At 34.0% G+C, this 26,735-nt stretch overlaps 1 protein-coding gene across 10 annotated transcripts in view; it reads right to left on the bottom strand.

Moving 5' to 3' along the window:
* Nucleotides 1-26,441, bottom strand: part of LOC127848386 (inositol-trisphosphate 3-kinase homolog) — a 67,906-nt gene extending 41,465 nt beyond the window's left edge. Inside the window, exons 1-3 of one of the 10 annotated variants that reach the window (XM_052380822.1) lie at nt 26,330-26,441; nt 22,103-22,200; nt 12,641-13,292 (exon numbers count right to left, since the gene is read on the bottom strand). In XM_052380822.1, the coding sequence (XP_052236782.1) occupies nt 12,641-13,129 (489 nt within the window). In that variant the 5' untranslated portion in view covers nt 13,130-13,292; nt 22,103-22,200; nt 26,330-26,441. Of the gene's footprint in view, nt 1-230; nt 495-3,070; nt 3,286-6,656; nt 7,248-12,640; nt 13,293-13,728; nt 13,747-15,504; nt 15,623-16,325; nt 16,581-22,102; nt 22,201-26,329 lie in introns of those variants that run through there. The other 9 variants (XM_052380832.1, XM_052380823.1, XM_052380824.1 and 6 more) reach the window with 9 other exon arrangements.
* Between the last annotated feature and the right edge of the window lie 294 nt (nt 26,442-26,735).

Raw genomic sequence — 26,735 nt, 5'->3', positions numbered from 1 at the left:
TACACATGCATGCCAAATATCAAGTTGCTATCTTCAAAATTACAAAAGTTATGACCAAGGTTAAAGTTTTGGGACACATACAATGACAGACAGACCGACGGACGGACAGGCAAGCGGGCGGGCGGGCGGGCGGGCGGGCAGGCAGACAGACAGACAGACAGGCCAAAAACAATATACCCCCAATCATTCGATCCGGGGGTATAAAAAAGCATCATTTCAACTTAATTTACCTTGTTTTTTCTCCGTATGTGTATTCCTTTGAAACAGTTCCACATGCTATTGTCTTGAACTCCCATGATATTCACAATTCTATTCAGTCTAAACTCACAACTTATCACACTGTGACTTTGGTAATGTCCACCAGTACTTGTTACAGTATCTTTCACTTGTTTGAGGTAATGATGTTATAATGACAACTGGTATTATCAACTGTAGGACTGGCAAGTCAACATTATTATTATTATATGATGCTTAATATTCCATGTTTCATTTGGCTGAAAGTTAAATTAAAAGAGTTTATTTCAAGACATTTTCTATCCACAAAATGGTTTTAAACCTTGACACTTTGAACTTGTTTAAAATTTAGTTAACAACAATTTGAAATTTTAATAAGTTTAGTTTTATCTAAATTCCTTCAAAGATGGCCAATTTTTATTTAGTAAATCTTAAGATGCTAAATATAACAAAACCTTAACGAATGTCTACATGTCTATTTCGTGGGGAAATTTTAAGCTTTAACAAAAGAGCACAGCATAATATCATTATCAATTAAATCAATCCTTTACCCCTGTAATATGCAGAAATGTATTTTGAAATTTTATTAAGTTTAGTTTCATTTTATTTTAAATGCCTTACAGAATAGCCAATTTTTATTTGGCAAATGTTAAGACCACTAAATATAACAAATCCCTAAGTCATGTCATTAAATTTTGTCTGTTTTTACATGTGAGTAATAGCATGTTGAGCTATTTCTGATCATCTGAGAGCACAGTATAATTTATAAAAATAGTTCAAACATCTATTTTAGGTAGCCTTGTTTAATCAAACTGGAAATGCTCATCTACATCTAGCTGAGGCGACACTTTCACGCTCGCATTGTATACCTCTGGGTTTGATTGTATGATTAGCAAGATCTTATCAAATACTTTTGAAATTAAATTTACCAATTTGAAGATATCATGAGAGCTTTAGTTTATAATAGATGCTTACTTCATTATTCATGTACATGTATTTTGATATCAAACGTTGCTGTTTTGTTTTGTTTAATATGGATATATTCACCATTATAATAATAATTGACAAAAATAACATTTTGGTCATAACATTAAGTTAAGTGAATGCATATTGTAATACTATTATTGACTCATTATAGTAAATTATGTTCATGTTTATTAACTGTTGCTTGCTCAGTTTAGATAATTAATGACACCATAATGAAGTACAAATAAAACACATTTTGTAATCTAATGAACCAAGATGATGAAATTTAAAGTCAATCAAAATGAACAAAATAACATCCACAAACTGATGAATTATCTGACCATTAAAAGCAATAATACTTGTTTATAATTCACATACCCTAAATAACAGTGACGCTGGGTTTGTAACCTACTCCTATAACAAGGGCTGTTTGTAAAACATGCATGCCCCCCATATGGGCTCTCCGTTGTAGTGACAGCCATTGTGTGAATATGTTTTTTGTCACTGTGACCTTGACCTTTGACCTAGTGACCTTCAAATCAATAGGGGTCATCTGCCAGTCATGATCAATGTACCTATGAAGTTTCATGATCCTAGCCATAAGCGTTCTTGAGTTATCATCCGGAAACCATTTTACTATTTCGGGTCACCGTGACCTTGACCTTTGACCTAGTGACCTGAAAATCAATAGGGGTCATCTGCGAGTCATGATCAATGTACATATGAAGTTTCATGATCCTAGGCATAAGCGTTCTTGAGTTATCATCCGGAAACCATTTTACTATTTTGGGTCACCGTGACCTTGACCTTTGACCTAGTGACCTGAAAATCAATAGGGGTCATCTGCCAGCCATTATCAACCTACCTATGAAGTTTCATGATCCTAGGCATAAGCGTTCTTGAGTTATCATCCGGAAACCATTTGACTATTTCAGGTCACTGTGACCTTGACCTTTGACCTAGTGACCTGTAAATCAATAGGGGTCAACTGCCAGTCATGATCAATCTACCTATCAAGTTTCATGATCCTAGGCCTAAGCGTTCTTGAGTTATCATCCGGAAACCATTTTACTATTTCGGGTCACCGTGACCTTGACCTTTGACCTAGTGACCTCAAAATCAATAGGGGTCATCTGCGTGTAATGATCAATGTACCTATGAAGTTTCATGATCCTAGCCCCAAGCACTCTTGAGTTATCATCCAGAAACCACATGGTGGACGGATGGACCGACTGACCGACAGACCGACTGACATGTGCAAAGTAATATACCCCCTCTTCTTCGAAGGGGGGCATAAATATGAGGTTGATATACTTTAAATCGGCAGATTAAGTCTAATTATTCGGACTGGTTTGTAACCCTATCTGATGAAATACCCATCCTTACACAGGGAAGTTTAAAATAAATAATTCTGATTGCTTTTGTAATGTTATTCCAAGACACATAGGTAACTAGGTTACACACTATCAAACAGTACACAAGCATATAGCAAATGCACACCCCAAACAGGAGCTCTGTACAGTATATAAATACATGTATATGATAACCCTAACCCTAATTTGTTTATATAAAATTTTCTATTTGTGCATTATTTTTATACTGAATCCAAACTTTATATTTGATTAGAAATTGACAAAATTAAATGAACGAAAAGAAAGTCTTGAAAGAAATTCATAGCATATGCTGATACAATTGTTTTCTTAATATGTATTTTACTCTCTTTGTTTACATTAACTTGCATAACAAATCATTCAACCAAATTAGATTACTTTGTTTAAATGCTCGTATCACGTATACTAAAATCCTTTTTTTTCAATAACAAATGTATCAAATAATTTTTTACCATTTAAACCTATTTAATGTAACTTACATACACAATTTATGATCCGTGTTAAACCCATCATAGCAATAACATGATGTTAAAAATACCTCCTTTTATTCAATAAATCACGATTTCACACACCCATGAGTTCATATAACTGCCTGTGGTATTCACTAAAGTGTTAACTTCAAACATAGACGGAACATTTGATTACAAATATGGAAACACTTGAATGTCAGCTCTATCGCAACCTAGTGCAGAATTTTACATAGCATTTTATGGAAAGGCTTGCAGGTTTTTACAGCTGCTCTTTCACCGCTCTTTGTGCGTGACATGGAATTTGTGTTTTTGACAATTGCTAAATTCACAGCATTTGGTGTTCAATTGTTGTAATAAATGCGCTCAAGAACATGTTCAATTACTAACATGTTTTTATTTTTACATAGTTCTGTTTAATTATAATGTCTTTAATTACAACTTATATACTTCAAAATCCTCATCATAAGTGGAGCATTTATGTTTGTTGATTGTGAGGTTGATCAATCCAAAAATTTAACACAAGCACATATGAAAATGACAGAACCAAATTCCTCATGTTTTCCCAAAATCAGAAATCAAAGAATGTACGTGTCCATTACAAAGTAATTTTTCTTTAACCACAAAATTGCATCAGGTGACAAACATAAATGATTGTGGAGTAGTATGTAAAAAGAGTGCAACTTTAACCCTTTGCATGCTGGGAAATTTGTCGTCTGCTAAAATGTCGTCTGCTGAATTTCTAAAATTAGCATTTTCTTCGATTTTTTTCAAAAAATACAATCAAAATAGCAAACAGTTTGGATCCTGATGAGACGCCGAGATGCCATGTTCTGTGGCGTCTCATCTGGATCCAAACTGTTTGCAAAGGCCTTCAAAATTTGGTTCCAGCGCTGAAAGGGTTAAAGCAGACATTTGGAAAAAAGAAACATGTTCCTTAGTACTTCCCTCAAGTCAATTACTGGTATCCCATGCTTAGAAAATTGACTCAAGAGCTTCCATTAAAGCTGTTGCAACAATGACTAGCTATAGGCATAGTTTGAGTCATAGTTGACAGCAATATCCACAAAATGTAAACCTAGAACACTGAGTACACCTTAAATATTGTATGTGATGATTAACAATGTATAATATAGTACCCAAAAAACTTTTAATATTTATTTTCACTGCTTTTTGGAAGACCATTAGTTATAACAGTCAAAGCTGAATAATGCCCATATTGGGCATTAAAACTAAGCGTGACCTTGATATTCAAACAGGTGCAATAAATGTAATCTTACACACAGGTTTGTATTCAATAAATGTATAACCGCCTTACCATCCGTTATTTCTTACTCTTAATCCTCTACCACCTAGATATGGGCTGCACTCTGTGAAACTAAGGCAGTTTAATGCATGTGCGTAAAGCGTCGTCCAAGATTAGCCCGTGCAGTCCATTATTATGCTTCATTATGTCAAAGGTTAAAGAAGCATAAAAGATTATATTTCAAAAATTTGGCACCGGAGTATCATTGATATGCAACATTTGAATTACAGGGAATCAAACACTGAATAATAAATATGTATTGTTTACTATTTATTAAAAAAACACAATTAATGTTAAATTACTATAAAGAAAATTGACTGTATGTGTTTTTTTTATCTATTTATCAATACAGGTAAAAAGCTAAATAATGTCCATTATGTGATCTAATAATTCACATTTAAAAGTAATTTTGTAGCTTTGGTAATAGCAAAGACCTATCAATATACATATATATTGATAGGTCTTTGGTAATAGTAACTCAAGGGAGGAACATATTGATAAACACATTTATTACTACATTAGCTTGAAATTAATGACTATTTAAATGTTGTCAATTCCATAATACATATAATTGTCTGTATATATCACACAAACATCAGTATTTGTATTTTAACTATTTTGAGGTTCCCTTAAATGTTTATTGTTGTAGTGAAGTAATCAGTTCACTTCCAACATTCCTGACCTCTTTGGCAAGAGCTTTAGGGAAGCTGTTACAGTGTATGCTCCTTATAATTCCAGAGGATCTGGTTCAATGTCTTGATTTAGTTTAGGATTTTTTTACTTAAATGTTTAACTAGTGCTTTGTCACAGACATGACATATACCCCCACATGCTGCATTGACACAGACTCATTTTGCATGCTGTCTTCACGAAACAAGAGAATCTAATTTATGGCGATTTTTAAGAATTATTATGCCATTATCATTTAAGGCCATTTTCACCTTTGAACTCTTGAATTCTTTCGCATGACACGCCGTCCAATACTGTGAACAAAATTAATGCACACTCATTTTAAAATCTCACAATGGATGACATACATGTAGTTATAGCCCGGACAAGCTCATTCATGGCCATTTTTTACTTTTGAACTCACAGTGTGACCTTGACCTTGGAGATATCGATGTAATTCTTTTGCATGACACACCGTCCAATCATTGTGAACAAATGCACCGAGTAATTTTAAAATCTCACAATGAATGACAAAGTAATGGCCGGGACAAGATCATTTATGGCCATTTTTTACCTTTGAACTCACAGTGAGACCTTGACGTTGCAGATATTGACGTAATTCTTTCGCGCTACACACCGTTCAATGATGGGGAACAAATGTGCCAAATGATTTAAAATCTCACAATGAACAACATAGTTACATGTATGGCCCAGACAAGCTCATTTATGGCCATTTTTTACCTTTGAACTCAACGTGTGACCTTGATATTGGAGATATCAACGTAATTTTTTTGAGCGACACACTGTCCAATGATGGTGAACAAATGTGCAACATGATTTCAAAATATCGCAATAAACGACATAGTTATGGCCTGGACAATGTCATTTATGGCCATTTTTTACCTTTGAACTCAAAGTGTGACCTTGACCTTGGAGATATCGACATGATTCTTTCGTGCAACACACCATCCAATGATGGTGAACAAATGTGCCAAATGATTTTAAAATCACACCATGAACGACATAGTTATGGCCCGCACAGGTCATTTAACCCATATTCAAACTTGACCTCGACATCATCTAGATACAACTTCTGACCAAGTTTGGTGAAGACCAGATGAAATCTTTGGGACAGACCGACAGACAGACAGACAGACCGACCGACAAAGTGACTCCTATAAAGCCCCAGGGCATTACCAATTGTAATGCGGATATAATAACAGGCCTTGCATTTTCATGAAAGTTAAAATTTTACAAACAAAATATTTGTATTTGAATAATGCCAACCACAATTAGCTATGCTGCCTACAAAATGTTTAGCTCAAGTTTTAAATTACATCTTCCACTACTCCTATAAATATGAGGTCGAGTAATCGGTAGATTACGTCTAATTATTTGGACTACATCTTCCACAAAAGTTCTTCAAAAACCATTGTGCCTAAAAATATTATCTTAAAACATACATGTACACACACACACACAAGAACTGGTACAAATGTACTTAAATTCACCAGAATACAAAATCAATACTTTCCTAAAGGCTTCAGAACGTTTTTTAACTTTGAATTACTCTCAATGTTTAGTTTTGAGTTAACTGTATTCATGTACTTTACATATACTTACAATTCAGTGTAAATTTATGTAATAACTACACATAAACCACTTTTCGCATTTTAATTCACAATTGTACCTTTTCAATGAGGGTTAACTTATGTACTCTTACAGAAAATTATAACTTGAACAATTAATTTATCCTGATCAACTACACAACAAGTTTTTGTTTTCACTAAAAAATATAAAGTTTTGGTTTTAAAGATAAATTATTCACATATTCACTGCTATACTAGTTTCATTCCAGGTTTAAAATCCAATTTACAATCGTTTCCATATGTTGGCAATCACATGTTGTTTTTAGTAAAAATTATTGAAATTGAGTACACAAACTTTTAACACCTGACTTCACTTGACGTAGATTTCATTCATAAAAGGTCTTTACGCTCCACTTAACCGAAATGCACTGCATGCATCACAAGTACTTTTACATTAAAGTGACCAAATGTTGTTTCTATAATCCACAACCCACAATATAAACACAGCTCATCTCTATTAACCAATCCTTACACATATATCTTCCTGTGTAAGCCTAAACCAACCCACAATCTGAGACAATTTAAATTATGCCTGCACGCACACAACCCTATTAATAACACTTGAACAATTGAGTAATTTGCCACGGAAATGCTCAGCTGATAAGTGTACAAGTTTAATCTGAATGTTGACAATATTGTGTGACATCATCGGGGGATTACACCCTTATCAACTCACAAGTCTGGTATCATTGATTAAACATAGCATGCTGTGCTATCAATTTGTATAATCAAAGAAGTGATATAAATTTATCTTAAAGAAACACATCAAAAGATTGTGCATGCTTAAATAATGTTTTGTAATCAAATATATAAACCCTTTGCATGCTGGGTAATTTGTCTTCTGCTAAAATGTCGTCTGCTGAATTTCTAAAATAAGCATTTTCTTCATTTTTTTTCAAAGAATACTATCAGAATAGCAAACAGTTTGGATCCAGATGAGACGCCACGTTCTGTGGCGTCTCATCTGGATCCAAACTGTTTGCAAAGGCCTTTAAAATTCGGCTCCAGCGCTTTAAGGGTTAATATTAATGTATATGAGAGGGCAATAAAAACAATTTTATGTCACATATACTTATACAGCTGTTAAACTTCTTAAAATATATCACATATAAGCTGTTTCATCATTGTTTACAATTTTTACACTATCAACATTAATGTACGGTGATTAATGTAGTTGTATACGCTATACATAAATTCATTTCATCAGTAAAATCGTAAAGACACCCTACATACAAAACACCCTTCATAAATATATTCATTTTGTAACCGATAAAATTAGTCACATAGTTTTAATAATTTTATGTATATTTATGTATGACATTTTTCTGATCATATTATACTATTTTCCTGATGAAGTGTATTTTGCACAAAGCGTGTGTATTTACAGTACAGGCACGGTGTACTATAACAAACGCCACCCGTCGCGGTGTTCATTTTACGGTGTTTGCTTACCAAACGACCCCCGCGATGGGTGTTCAGATCAAATATTCGCGGGGGCCGTTTTCCATAAGGTGGTCACACTGCGAATCACCGCGGACCCATAATATCTACCGCGGTGTTCATTGTGTTCGCTAAAAATAAAATAATTAAATATAACGTAAATTATTGATCCCTTTCATTTAAAGCGATAATGAATACATGTAAATATAGTCTATTTTTATGTACATGCTGGTCGAAGGATATTTTAAGTATTTAACGTGATATTATGCGCATCTAACAATATATGCAATGTTTATAGGTGTATATCGCAACCGTCGGTTATTTTTTGGTGTTGTCACTTCACATTAGTAACCATGATAAGGCATATTGTATGATTGATAGTACTAGAAGTGATAGGCCTATTTTAAATCCCTGTTCACATAACAAATTCTGCACTGAATAGCTGAGTTTGAATAAACATAACTGAGTGTTCATATCATTGCTGTAACTGTAAACAATGATATTATTAAGAGATAAATGTGATCACAATATAAAAATAGCACCCATAATCATGTTTGAATTGTTTAAATAAAGTACTGATCTTTATGAGGACAAAAAAATAACAGGAGGGCCTGAAAGGTCCAAAGTCGCTCACCTGAGATTCAAAGGAACTAAACTGTTCTGTGCAACCCAAGATGTCATTAGAACAAAATGTTCTCACCAATTTTCATGACTAGTGAACACCCTGGCAGCCACTTTTTTCAACAGACCAGAACCATTTTCATAAACATCCAAAATATCATTCAAACAAATATACTGACAAAGTTTCATGAAGATTCAAGAAGTCCATATAAGGAAAAATGCCCCACCCTCTAGTGGCCATGTTTTTCAAGCAACTGGAACCATTTACAAACTGGTCCAAGATATCATGGGGACTAATTTTCTGACCAAGTTTCATGATGATCGGACAATAAATATGGCTTCTAGAGTGTTAACAAGGTTTTACTCAAAATGCCACACCCCTTAGCGGCCATGTTTTTCAACCAACCGAAACCATTTTCAAACTCATCCAAGAAATCAATGGGACAAATCTTCTGACCAAGTTTCATGAAAATAAATGTGGCCTCTATAGTGTATACAAGGTTTTACTATAGCCATATAAGGAAAAATGACCCCACCCCCTGTTTTTCAACCAACTGGCATCATTTTTGAACTCATCCATAATATCATTGGTATGAATCTTCTGACCGAATTTCATGAAGATTGGACAATAAATGTGGTCCCTAGAGTGTTAACAAGATTTTACTATAGCATATAGCCATATAAGTAAAAAATGTCCCGCCCCTTGGCAGCCATGTTTTTCAAGCAAACGTAACCATTTTTGAACTCATCTAAGATATCATTGAGACCAATCTTCTGATCAAATTTCATGAAGATTGGACAATATATGTGGCCTCTGAGTGTTAACAAGGTTTTAATAAAGCAATATATAGCCATATTAGAAAAAATGCCCTGCCCCCTGGTGGCCATGTTTTTAAAGCAACCGAAACCATATTTGCTGTTTGTGTTGCATTTATGTTTTAAATATATTACATCTTGGTATCAAATTGTTTGTTTTGTTGAATTTGATTTGATTTAACTAAAAACAATTACTTTAAATTTGATTCAGAGTAATAAAACAATCCTCCACACATGACTGATATAAGAACTTCCTGTTTACCATGATAAAAAAATATATCAGGCAACTTTAAATCAGGCAGATATCAATGCGGTGGAATGATAAATTGTGAAAAGAAACATTCTGACCATGATTAATCAAGATTAAATCATAAATTTGAAAGGTTACACGTTTTTTCTAACATTTGACCTGGTGACCTTGATTCTGGTTGCAAAAGACCCTCATTCAAGCCAAACCAACATATTGTGAAGATAAACATTCTGCCCATTAATTTCTTTTTTTGTGTTACTTGACACATTGTGATGTAAATAACCTTTCAACATTTTCTTACATATTAGCAAATATAACAGTTACTAATTAATTACTCAAACATATTATTAAAATATTTCCCTATTATTAAATCTATCTGTACTTAAATTTCTATCATAAGAATAAACAATATGCATATACCATTACATGTATGTCACAATTCCAGCTAAGTTTTATCAAGATTGAGTCATAAATGTGGACTGAAGAGTGATAACACAGTTTTCTTTTAGATATGATCTCAAAATTATGGCCATCTAGTTTTCAGATGCAGATGACCGAGATTAAAACACAGCCTTAAGATACTGTCCATTTAAATATTGTAACCATTGCAAGTTTCATATAAGGACTGAGTTTCAAATGTGGCATCCAGACTGGTTACACGGCCTTTGTAAGATTCGACCTTGTGACCTAGTTTTTTATAAGCATGTAACCTAGATTCAAATGTCCTGCTCAATTGAGCTTAAAATAGTTGTATTCTTCTAAAACAAACAAGAGATGTGTTCGTCAGAAACACAATGCCCTCTATTGCACCGCTTTGAAGCCATATATTTGACCTTAGACCTTGAAGGATAACAGTGACCTTTCGCCATTCAAAATGTGCAGCTCCATGAAATACACATGCATGCCAAATATCAAGTTGCTATCTTCAATATTGCAAAAGTTATGACCAAGGTTACGTTTTTGGACAGACAGTCACACTCAGACAATGACATACAATGACATACAGGCCAAAAAAAATAATACCTCTGATCATTTGATCCAGGGGCATAAAAAGACCAAGGCTTTATTTCCTTTATTTAAGACTGAAGTTATTCAAGAGAAACCACCACTGATATGCCCATTAAAGTCAAGGGTCAAAACTCTGTCTGCATACATGTATTTCACAGCATAACTACCTTACTTCAAATAAATAACAAAGTGCATTAACCAGTCAGAGAGGGTAATGCTTCAAACGCCAGCGAACGAGGCATGATTACCCAGTTGATATGCTCTGCAATATTGATAAAAGAAAACAAAAATAACTCTGTCTCCAAGATATGTATAAGCCTTATTGCTCATTGCATAAATATTGGAGATTATAAGACGTCACATTAGTTATTTGACCTTTTCTACTTTAAAGACTCAGTAAATAAGTACATGCTAACAGTTTAACGCTCATGAAAGGTTGACAATTGATGCATTGAATTAAATGTTACGTATCACTTTAAATAATCTGAATTATATTATAAATATGTGAAAAACTGCTTATCAAAAGCATTCAGAATAACAGTTTCAGATATAAGAAATCTGCAAAGGAGGTATTCATATGTATAAAGTCATCCACTCACAAACATACAACACATGCACATGTTTTTTAGCCGTTTACCACTTAGATACTTATTTTAACCCTTTACCTCTTATATTAGTATTTTAAAGTTTTATAAACTTGAAAAAACAGAACATAATTAAGGAATCACGTCATGTAAACATTCGTTCAAAATTGAACTTCAATATATGACGTCAACATATCACTCATTCCATATAATGTGTTTAAGTTATTGTTCTTTAATTTGTATACATGTACAAGTGTAATGAATGATGTAATTATCATGGAACTGAAGCAGCAGGGGAAATTATTGCAAACAAAACACAAGAACAATGCACAAACAATATATAATTTGTAGCTGGATTAAAAGCTTTTACAAGAATATTAGCCACATGTAAACCAAAGTCACATAATTATGTCAGACCAAGAGTTTCCATTGCCCAAGATCATCATTTATGTTGCTGATTGCTGATGTCGCTAAAGGTAAATTAATCACAAAAAATGTGACAGTTTTTCAAAACCAGTGATCATTCAAAAGAAAGTGTATTTACTTGGTAGTTTACTAATCTGACAAAAGCACCGCTATAAGCAGCCTGTGTACCACAGCCATTTACAAGAGCAGATGAAGCCATTCCAAACATGCCCAAAAGGCATCGTTTGTTATCCATTCTTAATGAGCCTATTGTAGCAGACAAGAGCAGGTGCGAAAATAAAAGCAAGCATTTTATTTGATACTTTCCATTGGTTTATAGAGAAATAACAGTGGATTAAAAAACTGATAATTCACTATTTTAAACAGTAAAAATTATTGATAATGTTCACTGTTTTACTATGGGCCCTGCTCTGTGAAAAGGGGGTTTATTGAATGTGTATAAATTGTCGCCAAGAGTTGTGCAGTATCTACAAGCTAATCAGGGACACTTTCCACTATTATGATATTTTTTGTTTTACAAAAGTCTGTTCTTAGCAAAAATAAAAAAAAATTGTGGAAAGTGCCGTCCATGATTAGCAGACTGCACAGGCTAATCTGGGGTGACATTTTACACACTGATGCATCAAATCCCCTTTTCACAGACCATGGCCCAAATAAATACCAATACTTGGATCTTCACAAGCAGAAAAGACTGCCACCCATAGACACACACTCCATAAACACCTAAATATGCAAACTGGTCACAACATATGGGGTAGTCGACTTTCACGAGACAAGGTCAAAGCCAAAGAGGATGATCAACATTTCCCTTACCAAGGCCAGAATGTTGGCAAGAGAAGCTATATCCATCTTCTCATGTCTTTGCGCAGCTGAAGGTTTAGGGATCTCCAAAGTTTTATCTCGATTCTTCAGCATTTTTTTCTTCTTCTCACTCAGTTTCCTAGTCTTCACTGAACACTTTCTACACATGTCCTTCTCGGTGGCGTCTGTAACTGTCCTAAGAACATCCTCCTTCCCTTGCCTACATGCTAGACAGAGCCTATACCCAACCATGTTCGGAAATTTAGTATATTTCGAATGCGAGCCCGAGTGGAAGCTGTGATTCCTGCGAACGCTTTGAAAATTGTAGGAGACTGATGTGGCTTCCTCATCGCTAGAGTTTGGATCTGAGATCAGCGATATAGAAATCTTTAAGTTTTTACTTGGACATGAAGTCTTTCTGCTCACTTGACGTCTCAGTGTCAGAGTCTCTACATAGTCTTCAGTGTTCTTTAGGATTGGTCTACTCCTAACACAACCCATTTTGCCACATCGCCGGATTTGCTTTCACTTCTTAAGGTCAACGTTTCAGCTGAACTACAATATCTTGTACATTCCTATAGTTTGCTAAGTAAAATGGGCTGCATTAAGTCTGCGTTGCATTAAGTCTGGGCTGCATTAAGTCTCAGTTGTTCAGTATGGTAAGCTGTTTGAACAGAAATTTTCATTATACACGTACCATGCAGCATTAAATTAAGTTAAACATTAACAAAACATGATTATCATTCCATTTATAGTTAACACTTGAGAGTCAAAATAACATACATACAAAACTTTCTATAATTTTGCTTCTCAACATTAAAAAAAGCTTAATTATTCAAAAAATAATTCTAACAAAAACAAGAGATGTATTTGTCAGAAACATAATTTCTCCCTGCTGCGCTGCTTTGAAGCCATATATTTGACCTTGAAGGATGACCTTGACCTTTCGCCACTCAAAATGTGCAGCTCCATGAGATACACATGCATGCCAAATATCAAGTTGCTATCTTCCAATTGTAAAAGTTATGACCAAGGTTAAAGTTTTGGGGCAGAATGACAGACAGACACATACAATGAAAGACAGGCCAAAAACAATATACCTCCGATCATTCCATCTGGGGGCATAAAAACAGGGCATAAAAGGCCCTTGGTTGCTCACCTGAAACAAAGGAACTGAACTGTTCTGATAAGTCCTTGTGATGAATTCCTTACCCAGTTAAGAAATAAGCCAAGATCTTACTAAAACACATGTTCTAAGCAAGTTTTATGATGATAGGAGACATAATTCAATGTAACTTTTATGAAGTTCACAAGGTTACACCTTAAAGCTGTATCAGGAAAACTGAAACATTATTTTATGAAAAGGATTAAGATTGTTTGCAATTCTGAAGCGAAGTGAGACGTTAGATATCAATAAATAGCTAAATATAATTGAATTATATTCAAGGGAGCTTACTCAAATAGTAATACTGGTAATTTGTGTGCATGTGGGGAAATAATGTAATAAATTAATAGTCTTAATTTATTATAAAACATGCAAAAAGAAAAAACTTGAATAATGCATATTGCCTTCCACAGGATTTGAACCAGAAACTTCTGGAAACAAAAGCTAGTGCACTACCAGTACACCACCCAGGCATTGAAGGTTTCCAGCTTATTACAAAGACTTCATAAGTACTACATGTACATGAATATGTATTTTCCAAATTATCAAGGAAAGGCGTTACAAATGCTTTATATAACTTATTTACAATCATAATTCTCCATTATTGAACCTTTTTTTCTGAGGAGTGTTTTTAGGCTTGTTTAAACACACCCTAATGATTGTTGCATACATTCTTATGAATTCTATTGAAAATGTCATTTGACCAAACTTTGAAAAACCAAGACTATTTCCAATCAATAAAAGTCCCCTACCGGTGAACCTTCACCATTTTCAGCAATATTTCTAGTCTATTTGTTGCCATACCAACCTGAATTCTTGACATAGGAACAAAATAAAATGACGTGCATAATCTCCATATTGCCGTCTGTCCATGTCTCAAGTTTCATGAAAAAATATGAAGAACTTTTAAAGTTATAGCAGGATCCACCATTTTCAGCAATATTTCTGGTCTATTTGTTGGCAAAGCAACAAGAATTCTTGACGAAGGAACAAAATGAAATGACGTGCATAATCTCCATATTGCCATCTGTCCATGTTTCAAGTTTCATGTAAAAATATGAAAAACTTTAAAAGTTATCTCTTAGGATCCAGAAAAGTGTGACAGACTGACAGACTCACGGACACACAGAGAGCAAACCATAAGTCCTCTCCGGTTTCATCGGAAGGACTGAGTGACACAGAGAGCAAACCATAAGTACCCTCCGGTTTCATCGGTAGGACACACAGAGAGCAAACCATAAGTCCCCTCTTGTTTCATCGGTAGGACACACAGAGAGCAAACCATAAGTCCCCTCCGGTTTCATTGTTAGGACACACAGAGAGCAAACCATAAGTCCCCTCCGGTTTCATCAGTAGGACACACAGAGAGCAAACCATAAGTCCCCTCTGGTTTCATCAGTAGGACACACAGAGAGCAAACCATAAGTCCCCTCCGGTTTCATCGGTAGGACACACAGAGAGCAAACCATAAGTCCCCTCCGGTGTCATCGGTAGGGGACAATAATCATGAGACTAATAACCTAGATAATGTGTCTTAGGGTTTGCAGCAAGAGTTATTAGAAGAAAATGAGTTTGTGCAAGTACATGTACCTCCACATGCACACAGGCACTGACAGACAACACAGTATCCCAAAAGCTCCACAAGTGCACTATGTGCTAAAGGGAGGTAAAAATATTATTATTACATGTACAAGACAAAAACAGCATTTACAAAATGTCACATTATTTCCATTGCTTTGTTTATTTAAATCCAAAGTTTTTAAATAAATCTTCATGCACACATGGTTGTAACTCCATCCGACTTGTTTCACACCATAACAGATTATAACAGAAAACCCAGTCAACTGTACCACATTTTTTTGTTAAAATGTAAAAATATGAAAAACTTTAAAAGTTATCTCTTAGGATCCAGAAAAGTGTGACAGACTGACAGACTCACGGACACACAGAGAGCAAACCATAAGTCCTCTCCGGTTTCATCGGAAGGACTGAGTGACACAGAGAGCAAACCATAAGTACCCTCCGGTTTCATCGGTAGGACACACAGAGAGCAAACCATAAGTCCCCTCTTGTTTCATCGGTAGGACACACAGAGAGCAAACCATAAGTCCCCTCCGGTTTCATTGTTAGGACACACAGAGAGCAAACCATGAGTCCCCTCCGGTTTCATCAGTAGGACACACAGAGAGCAAACCATAAGTCCCCTCTGGTTTCATCAGTAGGACACACAGAGAGCAAACCAACAGAAACCCTCCGGTTTCATCGGTAGGACACACAGAGAGCAAACCATAAGTCCCCTCCGGTGTCATCGGTAGGGGACAATAATCATGAGACTAATAACCTAGATAATGTGTCTTAGGGTTTGCAGCAAGAGTTATTAGAAGAAAATGAGTTTGTGCAAGTACATGTACCTCCACATGCACACAGGCACTGACAGACAACACAGTATCCCAAAAGCTCCACAAGTGCACTATGTGCTAAAGGGAGGTAAAAATATTATTATTACATGTACAAGACAAAAACAGCATTTACAAAATGTCACATTATTTCCATTGCTTTGTTTATTTAAATCCAAAGTTTTTAAATAAATCTTCATGCACACATGGTTGTAACTCCATCCGACTTGTTTCACACCATAACAGATTATAACAGAAAACCCAGTCAACTGTACCACATTTTTTTGTTAAAACATCCTATTATTTACACTACTTCCCTCAGCCAAAAAAACTGTTTTTCTTATCTTTATAATAACATGTTAAACAATTTGATACGATAGTTTGACGTCAAACTGTGTAGATATGAACATAAGATAAGTCCGCATGATTGAACAAAAAGGCTGTAACTGTCACACACAAGGCCATTGCAACATGTATAACTGGTAGTTACATTACCTCACTTTTAGTACATTTCATAATTAAACCCTTTACCACGTACAGAGGTATTTTTACGCATTAGTTGTCCCTTAGAAGGATAAATATAACATAAGACCTTTCTTACTAGATTAGAGTTTTAAAGGACTTCTATCAAAGGGTTTGAAAAGAAGCCTTTAAAACTTGAATCTTAAAAGTAAGAATATTAAAGGTCATTAATTAAATTTTACTTTCTATGGGACTACCAATGAGTCAACATACGTTTCTAAGTTGAAGTGGTGAAAGGCTTACACACATGCATTAGCCCATTTATGCCTAGCATCTAGAAAAAAGGCCTTGGTAAACAGCGCAGACCCAGATGAGACGCCGCATGATGCTGCGTCTCATCAGGGTCTGTGCTGTTTGCTTAAAGGAATTTCTGTAAGAAAATTTTAAATATAGAAATAAGTATACCAGACATTCCTAAGTTTAGAAATATATTGATCCAATTTAGAAGGATGGGAGAGTCCACTAGGCATAAATGGGTTAAGCCCAGTATATATTGATCCAATTTAGGATGGGAGAGTCCACTAGGCATAAATGGGTTAAGCCCAGTATTCTAAGAGTCAGGCTCAAATAACTATTTTCTTTAGATTTCCACAATAATATACTTATTTTAAGATTATTTTAAAAAATACAGAGAATTGTGTCATTGACTGTCCCCAATTATCAGTCTATGTTTTCATCGGGAATGTCATTTTCAAAAGAATCTTAATTTTACGAAGAAATTTTTTATGAACTTTGCCACACATAATTCTATTAATTTATAATATTTCTTCAAATCTGAAAAAAAATCATGAAAAATGTGGAATTAGGATAATAAAAATTAAAACATATTTGAAAGAAATAAAACACTTAAGTCAAAGTACAGCACATCAAAATGTGAATACAAAAATTTTAATAACATGAATTAATCAAAAGTTGTTTTCAAGGCACAAATAGGATCGCCAAAGACTATATTACTGCTATATGAGTTTTATTTTTGCTTCCTTAAGTTATACCTACCACAGCTAAGTGGCTCCACAATTAATACTTGATTATATCCGTCACTTAAGTCATTATAATTTTCCTAAAATTGTGGGCAAAATCATAATACTTTAATGCTAATATTTTAAATGCTGTAACAATTACAAAGTAAATCCAACCTTACCTTGAATCTACAGAAATAACCATATGCTTCCATGGTAACCATTTATAGAAAACCAATAGAGTTCCACAAGGATATAAACTACCTGAATGGAAGATCAATAAAGGTTAAAATAATTTAATTCCTGTGGTACTTTATATGTTGTTTGCATGTGTATTTTGCGTAATTCTCAGAACTTCAACTCCGTTGCTAAGGATACTAATAAAACAGTTAAAAATACACTGTTTTATTGACATAAATGAGATATTGAGCAAACCGTCAAACAATCTTTTCTGTTTAACCGCTATGGTGTTTAAATAAAATATATTTTCACAAATCTATCTATTATAATTTTACAAATTTAACTCAAACATTTCTTGTTATGATTGGCCAATTATAATATACACATAGGTGAAAGTTGAAAATGTCTGGCAACGGGAACATTTTGCTGGAGGTCCAGGGGGCCCCCAGTGGGTGCAGGGCACAGTCCTAGTGGGGGGCTATGGGGGACAAAGACCTCGAAAGCTCCAGAAATTTAGCCAATAAGAAACCATTTTAAGTAAGTTAAATGTACTTCTCATGAGACTTTAAAAGGCAATCTTCTTATTATCTCCATTAAATTTATAAGAATGTATTGCCTTTCAAACAATGGCATTAAAAAATATATATTACCCAGGCCCGTAGCCAAGGTTTTGAAAAGGGGTGCGCACATTTTCCCATCAACAATTGTTTTTAGAGGTCCTTCCCCTAGGAAATTTTGAAAATTAACATTAAAATCCTGCATTCTGGTGTCTTTTGGTCTGTATTTAGAGACTGAAGTTTATATAATAGAGCATTGTTATGTGAAATTTCACTTTCATTGAGCATACTCAGTGACTGATTAAAACATTTTGGGTGCGTAAGCACCCAACACAACCCCCCTGGCTACGGGTATGTTAACGATAATTTTTTATGGACCAAATCAGCAGAGTTGCATCCACCCCCCCCCCCCCCTGAAATTTGCTAAACGGATTTATGCGTTTTAGAAAATGGCCTCGGTGGTGATAAAAAAAAGGAATTCTGGTTTAACCGGGAAAACTTTCACCCATGTATAAATGATACATTTTCAAGTAATGTTAAAATATTAATTTAAATTACTAACCAAGGAATTTTCCAGTTATGATATTCCTTAAATTCATGTCCAATTAAAAATAATTACTGTAAAACTGCAATAACTCAAGGTAGCACAGGACTGACCTCAATGCTCAAGTTATCGCAAGTTTCAAGTAATCCATGGTATTATTTGTTTTCACTGTTTCGGTTGGTGATTCTTAACTTCAAACGGCAAACGCTTGAGTAAGACGGTGCTTTGAAAAGAAAAAGGCTTTGTAAAAATCGCTTAAGCTTACAGTATACTAAACTTAACAAGAAGAATGATCTTTCATTCATTTACTTTTATCAAAATACACACATAACACATATATAATAAAAAATATTCAAACAATATTCAATGTAAATGTAGCATATTAAAAATAGCACACAAGGTACGTACATGCGCATGATAAAAACACGAAAAACAACATCACCACTACACAGTTTGTATTTATTACATGTATCTGCCACGCTCTCTGTTTTATACCATACATTTTATCATAATTATCGATTGCTGGTTATTATTTAATTATCATTAAAACTGTGTAGCTTATATCTGCATCTCAAAGGATGACAATTTGCAGTGTTTCTCAAACTGCAACTAAATTCACACCTAATCAAGCGTTTTGTGTATGCTTAATTGCCCTGTTTGCACAGCTCGAATATTTTTAGCACCTACCAGACAATTTAAGAAAGTGTCTTCAAATAATTGCCAGTTAATTAGGTGTGAAATGACTTTCAGGGACCAGCATACATTCTCGAGTTATCAAAAATCGCATGTTTGAGTTATTGCGGGTATTTTTATATAGAAATTAAAGGAAAATGTTAGGGACTTCCTTTAATGCTCGAGTAATCACCAGTTTGAGAAATCGCCAGCTCGAGTTATAGCAATTCCACTGTAGTTTGTCTGTACTGATAATGTACTGACAATCATGCTAATTTTATGCCTTTTAGTATTATCTTTTATTGACTAGCATAACCCTATGTTTTAATTTTCAAAAACATTATTTGCATTTTTTCTCTGTTAATATTTTGACTTGTATTCCCACAAAAAAAAGAATACAAAACATAAAAACTTATTTAAACAAATATACCTCAACCAATACAAAAAAACTGTCAAGAAAACAAAAAATAAAATAGCAATGTTCTTTATGATGAATGGTTTCCTACATCAAGCCACTTGTCAAACCTTACATGTGAACATGTGATTTGGATAATAAACCCTGTCATAAATGTCAAGATAAACAGTGTTAGATAAACCCTTTTGTTAATAACTTAACCAAATCAACATAGGAGACAAGATTAATAAATTGTGATAAAACATACTTTTACATGATATGCATCTTATTACGACAAATAAAGATTTAATGAAGTGAAATGTTTATCTTTCTTGATAATTTATGGTACACTGCAACGCCGATATATCGCGGACCTGTATATCGCGCTGTCCAATATATCGCGCTTTGGCTATGGCTCCCAAAAATCCCAGGAGCATGATCACTAAATGACATGTTTAAATCTTTTCGCTAACATAACAAAAGACCAGTTCTAGCTAGTATTAACACCCTATGTTTCGCGGCTATGGCACGCAGTGAAGCGTGAAAAACAGTTGATACGTGACAGCTGTGTTGTTTACACACGGCTGGGGTTGTTTTTTAAACTTAAGAAATAATCAATTAGTGTCATTGCAAAGGTAATTATGGCAGTTTATTGGTATATAAATCGTTAAATTTCGGTCCTGGACATGAATTTCTTTGTCCTGATAAAAAGCGCGCGAAAATTGGCGTGGGTGTATTTATTTGTAAATAAAAATTTCGTAGCGGGTACAACATTGAGATAATTTAATTCCCATTAAAAGTTTCGTTGTAAATTTCAACTAAAGTACCGCGGTATCTCGCGAATTATGTGGTATTGACATTTCCTCTTAATGAAATATAATTCAAACAGGCTGTATCGTTACCGTTACGCTGTTTCAGTTCCTTCATTAGGACTATTTTTAAGGGTAAATTCGAATCTATGCACAATTATATTGTATACGTTTTTACGACAAGAATTCTTCTTTTTAGCTGATTCGCGAGCGATTGTACATGAAAATAAAAAATATAATTTACATTTTGATTTTTATGATTAATACAGATACGTATGTAGTTATGAAAATGATCATTGTAGAATTGGTTTGCAATTATTACTATACAAATATGTAGCAGCGCCGTATGTAAAATGAAAACATTGGGGAAATTTGACAAATTATGCGCAATACAATAAAGTTAGACATTTCCTGAGTTATATCGAGCGCCGGATATATCGCGCTCGCGATCTTTGGACCCCACCGACCGCGATATTTCGGCGTTGCAGTGTACTGTGATGCTACTTTTATCACAGCATAATATATTAAAACCTAGACCAAAAAGTTATAACAAATCAAAGTAGGACATATGCATGTTATAAGAATGATTAAAACAAAATCTAACCAAGGAAATAAAAAGAAAAATGTTCTTAACTTCTTAAAAGCATGTATCTATGATCTTATTTAAAAAATCCCACACAGATAAAATGCTGACCATTAAAACCTCTTGATTCCATAATAAGATTACATGTATATATTCTACACGTATTTTTTTATTCATGTAATGGATCTCTATTGAGAAAATTGTATGTTGACATTAAAATCATACATTTTGATTCAAAATTATATTATAATCACAGGAGTTTGAAATTCTATCAATATAGCTAATCTAATGGCTAAATAAAAAAAAATTATACACCTATATAGTATAAAGTACTATATAGGGGTATAATTTTTTTTTATTTAACCATTAGATTAGCTATATTGATAGAATTTCAAACTCCTGTGATTATATTAAGCTTTATAGTTATATAGGCTTTTATGGAAATACATTTTCTGCCTATATGAATATATTTCATTTGAGATGAGATTTCCTTTCAAAACAAGCAGATAGTGTTGTTCTTGATTTTAAGCCTGTGCAGTATAATGGAACGATACTTTAATTACATGCGTTGAGCGCTGTTTCCATAGAGACTATGGCTGAAATGTTTGATGTTGAACTACAAAAAAATACTCCCCAAATTCTCTCTACTCTAACTATAATAATATAAGTACGAATTACAAAACACGTCCTTACATTGTCAGATGACAAGGACTTGGGTGGAAAATCGTGCATATTAACTTCGCTCATAGTGTTGCTTGATCCATCACTGGTGCTAGTTGAAAATAGTATTCCTGTAAGAGACAAAAATACATAGCCATTCACCGCGCAATATATTTGGAGATTTTTTCATATAAACCAATGACAAGATCTGAAACCTAGTACCTGTATTTTTTTCCTATAATGTATTGAATGTCCAAATTGTGTATAATCACTTATACACACATTATTAGTGTGGTGTTGAATACGTAACATAAAGATTGGGAAATAAATGTGACTTTTAAAGTGTTCCACAGCAAATGACACAGTGGTAAACTCAACCATAGATTGGGCACTAAATATGGACTCCAGATTGGTCCCAGGATCTATCTTTAATTTAACCTAATGACCTAGTTTTTACCCCACATGACACTACATGTCAAACTAGGCTGAGAGATCCCCACTTTTCCTCATCAATTAAGGAAAGGTACAATTTAGCAACAATTTCAGCACAATCGTTAATTTGTATACCTTCAAAATTGACTTTCTCCTGGGTGCAAAGATTTTAAAGCAAATTTTTCTTCCTAATGAAGAAATTTAATTCACAGAATTTACTAGTTATCTTTACTGAACTGAGTAAATACTTTTAAAATCTGCCAACACATCGAAGAAAACAAGAGATTTCTATTTAAGGGGCCTTTTGATGCTTTGGTAAATTGACAAAATTAAAAAAAGTTGTTTCAGATTCGCACATTTTTGTTTTAGTCTTGCTATTTGTGAGGAAACAGTAATACTGAACATTTAACATGCTCTTAACCCTTTCCCACTTAGAAGCAAAGTGAAAATGGCTATGTGCAAACAGCATAAAACCAGAAAAGTCTGCGAGTAACTCCCAGTCCGTTCAGGCTTTATGCTGTTTGCTGCTTGTCAGTATCTAAGGTTTGGAAATGAAGCCTTAAAAACTTGAATGTAGTAAGAAAGGTCTTGAATTAAATATTACTTTCTAAAAGACTACAAATGCTTGTAAATAGGTATCTAAGTGGTAAAGGGTTAAATAGCCATTATAATTTATATGCATCTTTTAACGATTTAAAAACCTGAAAATCAAGCATGCCATAAATTTTCAGACCAATTCCGGGACATTGAGCTCAATTTTATGGAATATTTGCTGATTTTCCGGGCCATGTATACATATAGCGATACATAGAGGTATATAATTATTTATTTTTGGTACGCATTCTTTTTCACATTGTCAGTTGAGTACATTACTAATAAATAGGTTGTTAGCCATACATGCCATACATCCCGGATTGTCAGAGATTGTCCAGGAAATGAAGAACGTGTCCCGCAGTCCCGGAAATCTGTCAAATGTCCCGGATTTTACAAAATCTATATATACAGTCAATCTTGTGGATGTAACCACTTGTATTAAGCGACCTTTGTCTTATGCGACCATGTTGAAATCCCACGGAGCTCTTTCGCTATATAATTAAATTGTATTCAGCGACTTTTGTCTTACGCGACCAGCGACCGCTGATTTCTATGTATTTTGATGTCCAAATCTTGAATTAAGTGACCACTAGGAGGTAAAAGTGGTTAATGTATTGATCTTTCAGGGACAAATCCGTGTTAATTGTTTATCTAAGCCGATAAGATGTACTGTTACACCGCTGCTTTGTTTTCACACCAACCATTATGCTTATGCTCTGTCTCGTTGACCGGTTCTGACCGGTATTGTTGTAGACTGCATATCAATTTATTGAGTTCAATAATAGAGGAACGTTTTACGCACAGTCTACAGCTTAAAAAGTTTACTATGTGGAACGTTAAGAGACAACGCCAATTTTTCTCGAGTATAGATAACAGGTGCAGAAAAAATGCACAGTACGCGACAAACATTTCCTGAGAAGTGCGGAAAATAAACTATTAATTGGCAAAATCTGTCAAAATCCGTACATTACCGATTTGTAATTATGCTAATTAGTAGATATTTGTTAGCCAATCACATTGTTATTTACTTAATAAATTTTCCAATCAGGTCTGTTTGTTTGTTTTCAATTGAAGTGTTTGAATTTTTTCAGCTCATTATGTATCATAATCGAGTCAGATTTCCTTAAGCGTACATGCAGAAATTAAAATGTCAAAACAAAAAGTGTTAACGTTGAACGAGAAAATTCGGGTTTTGGAATTGTCAAAGAGTAAAAGTGCACGTAAAATTGCAGATGAGTTTGGAGTCGGTAGAACTCAAATTCAGAACATTCTTAAGCGTAAAGCCGAGGTGCTTGAAGACGTGGACAATTATGTGTCGGGTGAAAAAAAAAACGCGAAAAATATTTCCTTGTCTATTTTGTTTTTGCAAATAAATATGTACACACAATTCATTTATAATATATGATAATTTATAATAAGTGAAAAAATAAAACACATTATAAGTAAATATTGTTGATGTGTTGTGTTTATATTCATTTTATTATAGAAGTTAAAATTATTGTTGACAAAAGAGATTATCCTTCATATAGATTAAAATTAAGGGTAAACATTCTTCCAGAATGGCCTTTTTTATTTAAAGACCATTTTATTAAGAGACCACTTTTGATTACTCCCTTGAGTGGTCTCTTAATACAAGATTGACTGACTGTGTTCCCTCTAATCTGCAGCGTCTCCATGGCAATGCCTACTCGAATTGGTGACTACGCTATATGTCAAAATCGATCAATTAACAGGGTCCTGTCATAATATTGTTTGTTTCACGTTCGCAGTCAACCCTAAAAGGTGGCATTGTTTAATGTGGTTGTTAACTGGCTTTAATATACTGATTTTATGGCAGTTTGTTGGCGCACGCTTTGAATGAGCGACAACACCAGTAAGCAGACGACGAGTGACGTAATTATCATAAGCATGTGATTTTATGGCAGTAATGTTGAATTAATTACGCACAACTGTAAATGTTTCCTTCGATTCTCAATGAGCATTATTCAATTTGTAATTCAAAACACGCTTCTGAAATTTAATGCACAAATAGCGTCAAATAAACAGTGCTTTATCCATTGTCTAATAAAAAGCGCGCCAAAATTTTGCAGACATATAGAACGTCACATGGAAATTTTGGGTGTATTTTGTGTTGTATAAAAAACATGAACATCAGGTCAGGTGATTTACATGTGTTCAGTAAAAAAAAAAACGCCCCGATTGGACCTTATTTCATCACATCTTTAAATAGTAACAAATGGGCTACAAAGTTTTTATGCGGCCGTGGATAAGCACACGCGTTTCCTGCAGATGTGTGACATGTACATAAAAGCAATTTGGTGCTCTTTGTTAACATGAAATACACGTGGCTTGTATCTAGTAACGGAAGTAGTAATGTTTAATTTGACGTTAATAGATCTTGTGTATTTCAGAAAGTCTTTCGAACTTGGCAATTTACGATGTGAAAAAAATGCGCATCAAAAATGCATATATGTCGATATATATATATATATATATATATATATATATATATATATATCGCTTTATGTATACATGTCCCGGAAAATCGGAAAAGGCCCGGAAAATTGAGTTCAATGTCTGGAAATTGGTCTGAAAATTTATGGCATGTATGTTGTTAGCATCTAAAAAGATTTTATGAATTGTTGATTATTACAGGCATTTCATTAATCTTTTCTAAGTGTATGATCTCCATCGTTAATTCAATCTTTATTTTGCCATTTTTTCCGAGTCACAATTAATTTTCTTTAAAGTCTGACATCTTGTTGAAATTATGTAAGCAGCAGGTGTGCCTAGCAACGTAAAATCGTATTATATAATTTTAATGTTTTCTTAAAAAACAATTATTGTTTCATTAATATAACCAGAAGCAAACCTTTTTTGTCTAGCCAAAAAAAAACTGTACATATAAGCAGATACATTATACAAATAACATCAACAAAAAAGCTCATAATATAAAATATACACGATAAAAGCTGCACAACTAGATGTATCTCATTCTGGATAGCTAAATGGTTAATAGGAAGGTCGTGAATAAAATACCTTAGTTAACGCGGTGATTGGTTTATCTTTAATAGCATAGTATAACCTTAACATAACCATGATAACCATAAAAAACTCAAGTCAATGCATCATTGCATGCACGTTGTAAAACCAAATTGTAAGTGAGAGGAAAAGTCAATACGTGAGAAACATTTTAATTCAACGTTTTTTCCTGATTGCACAGTGGATACACACCTGTCAGTTACTGATAGATACGAGGTGTCAAACAATAATAAATAAGCACACGAGATCGAGTATGATTATCAATTCACTTTGTAAACAAACTCGTTTGCGTCCCTTGTTTGCGATACTTACTGTGCGATATTATATTAAATAAACGCACAGGCTACACGCTACTAGCTATCTGAACAAGAATATGATAATGTTTATTGTCAGGGTGCAGAATCACACTTTATGGGGTTCCCAATTTAACGTTCATAAATGTAAACATACACTCCGGTAAGTGGTTTTTTTTTTCAAACATCTTTGTAAAATAATTTTTCTTTAGATTTTCAACAACTACGTAAAAACAAACTTTTATGCTGCGTATGGCAAAGTGAAGTACATCAGGACTATTCAATTTTTTATAAGCCCGTGTTCT

This window comes from Dreissena polymorpha, chromosome 10 (assembly GCF_020536995.1).
Source record: "Dreissena polymorpha isolate Duluth1 chromosome 10, UMN_Dpol_1.0, whole genome shotgun sequence".
NCBI classification, from domain to species: Eukaryota; Metazoa; Mollusca; class Bivalvia; order Myida; family Dreissenidae; genus Dreissena; species Dreissena polymorpha.
The sequence above is the reverse complement of the archived record's forward strand: the minus strand, read 5'-3'. Positions and strand labels throughout refer to the sequence as shown.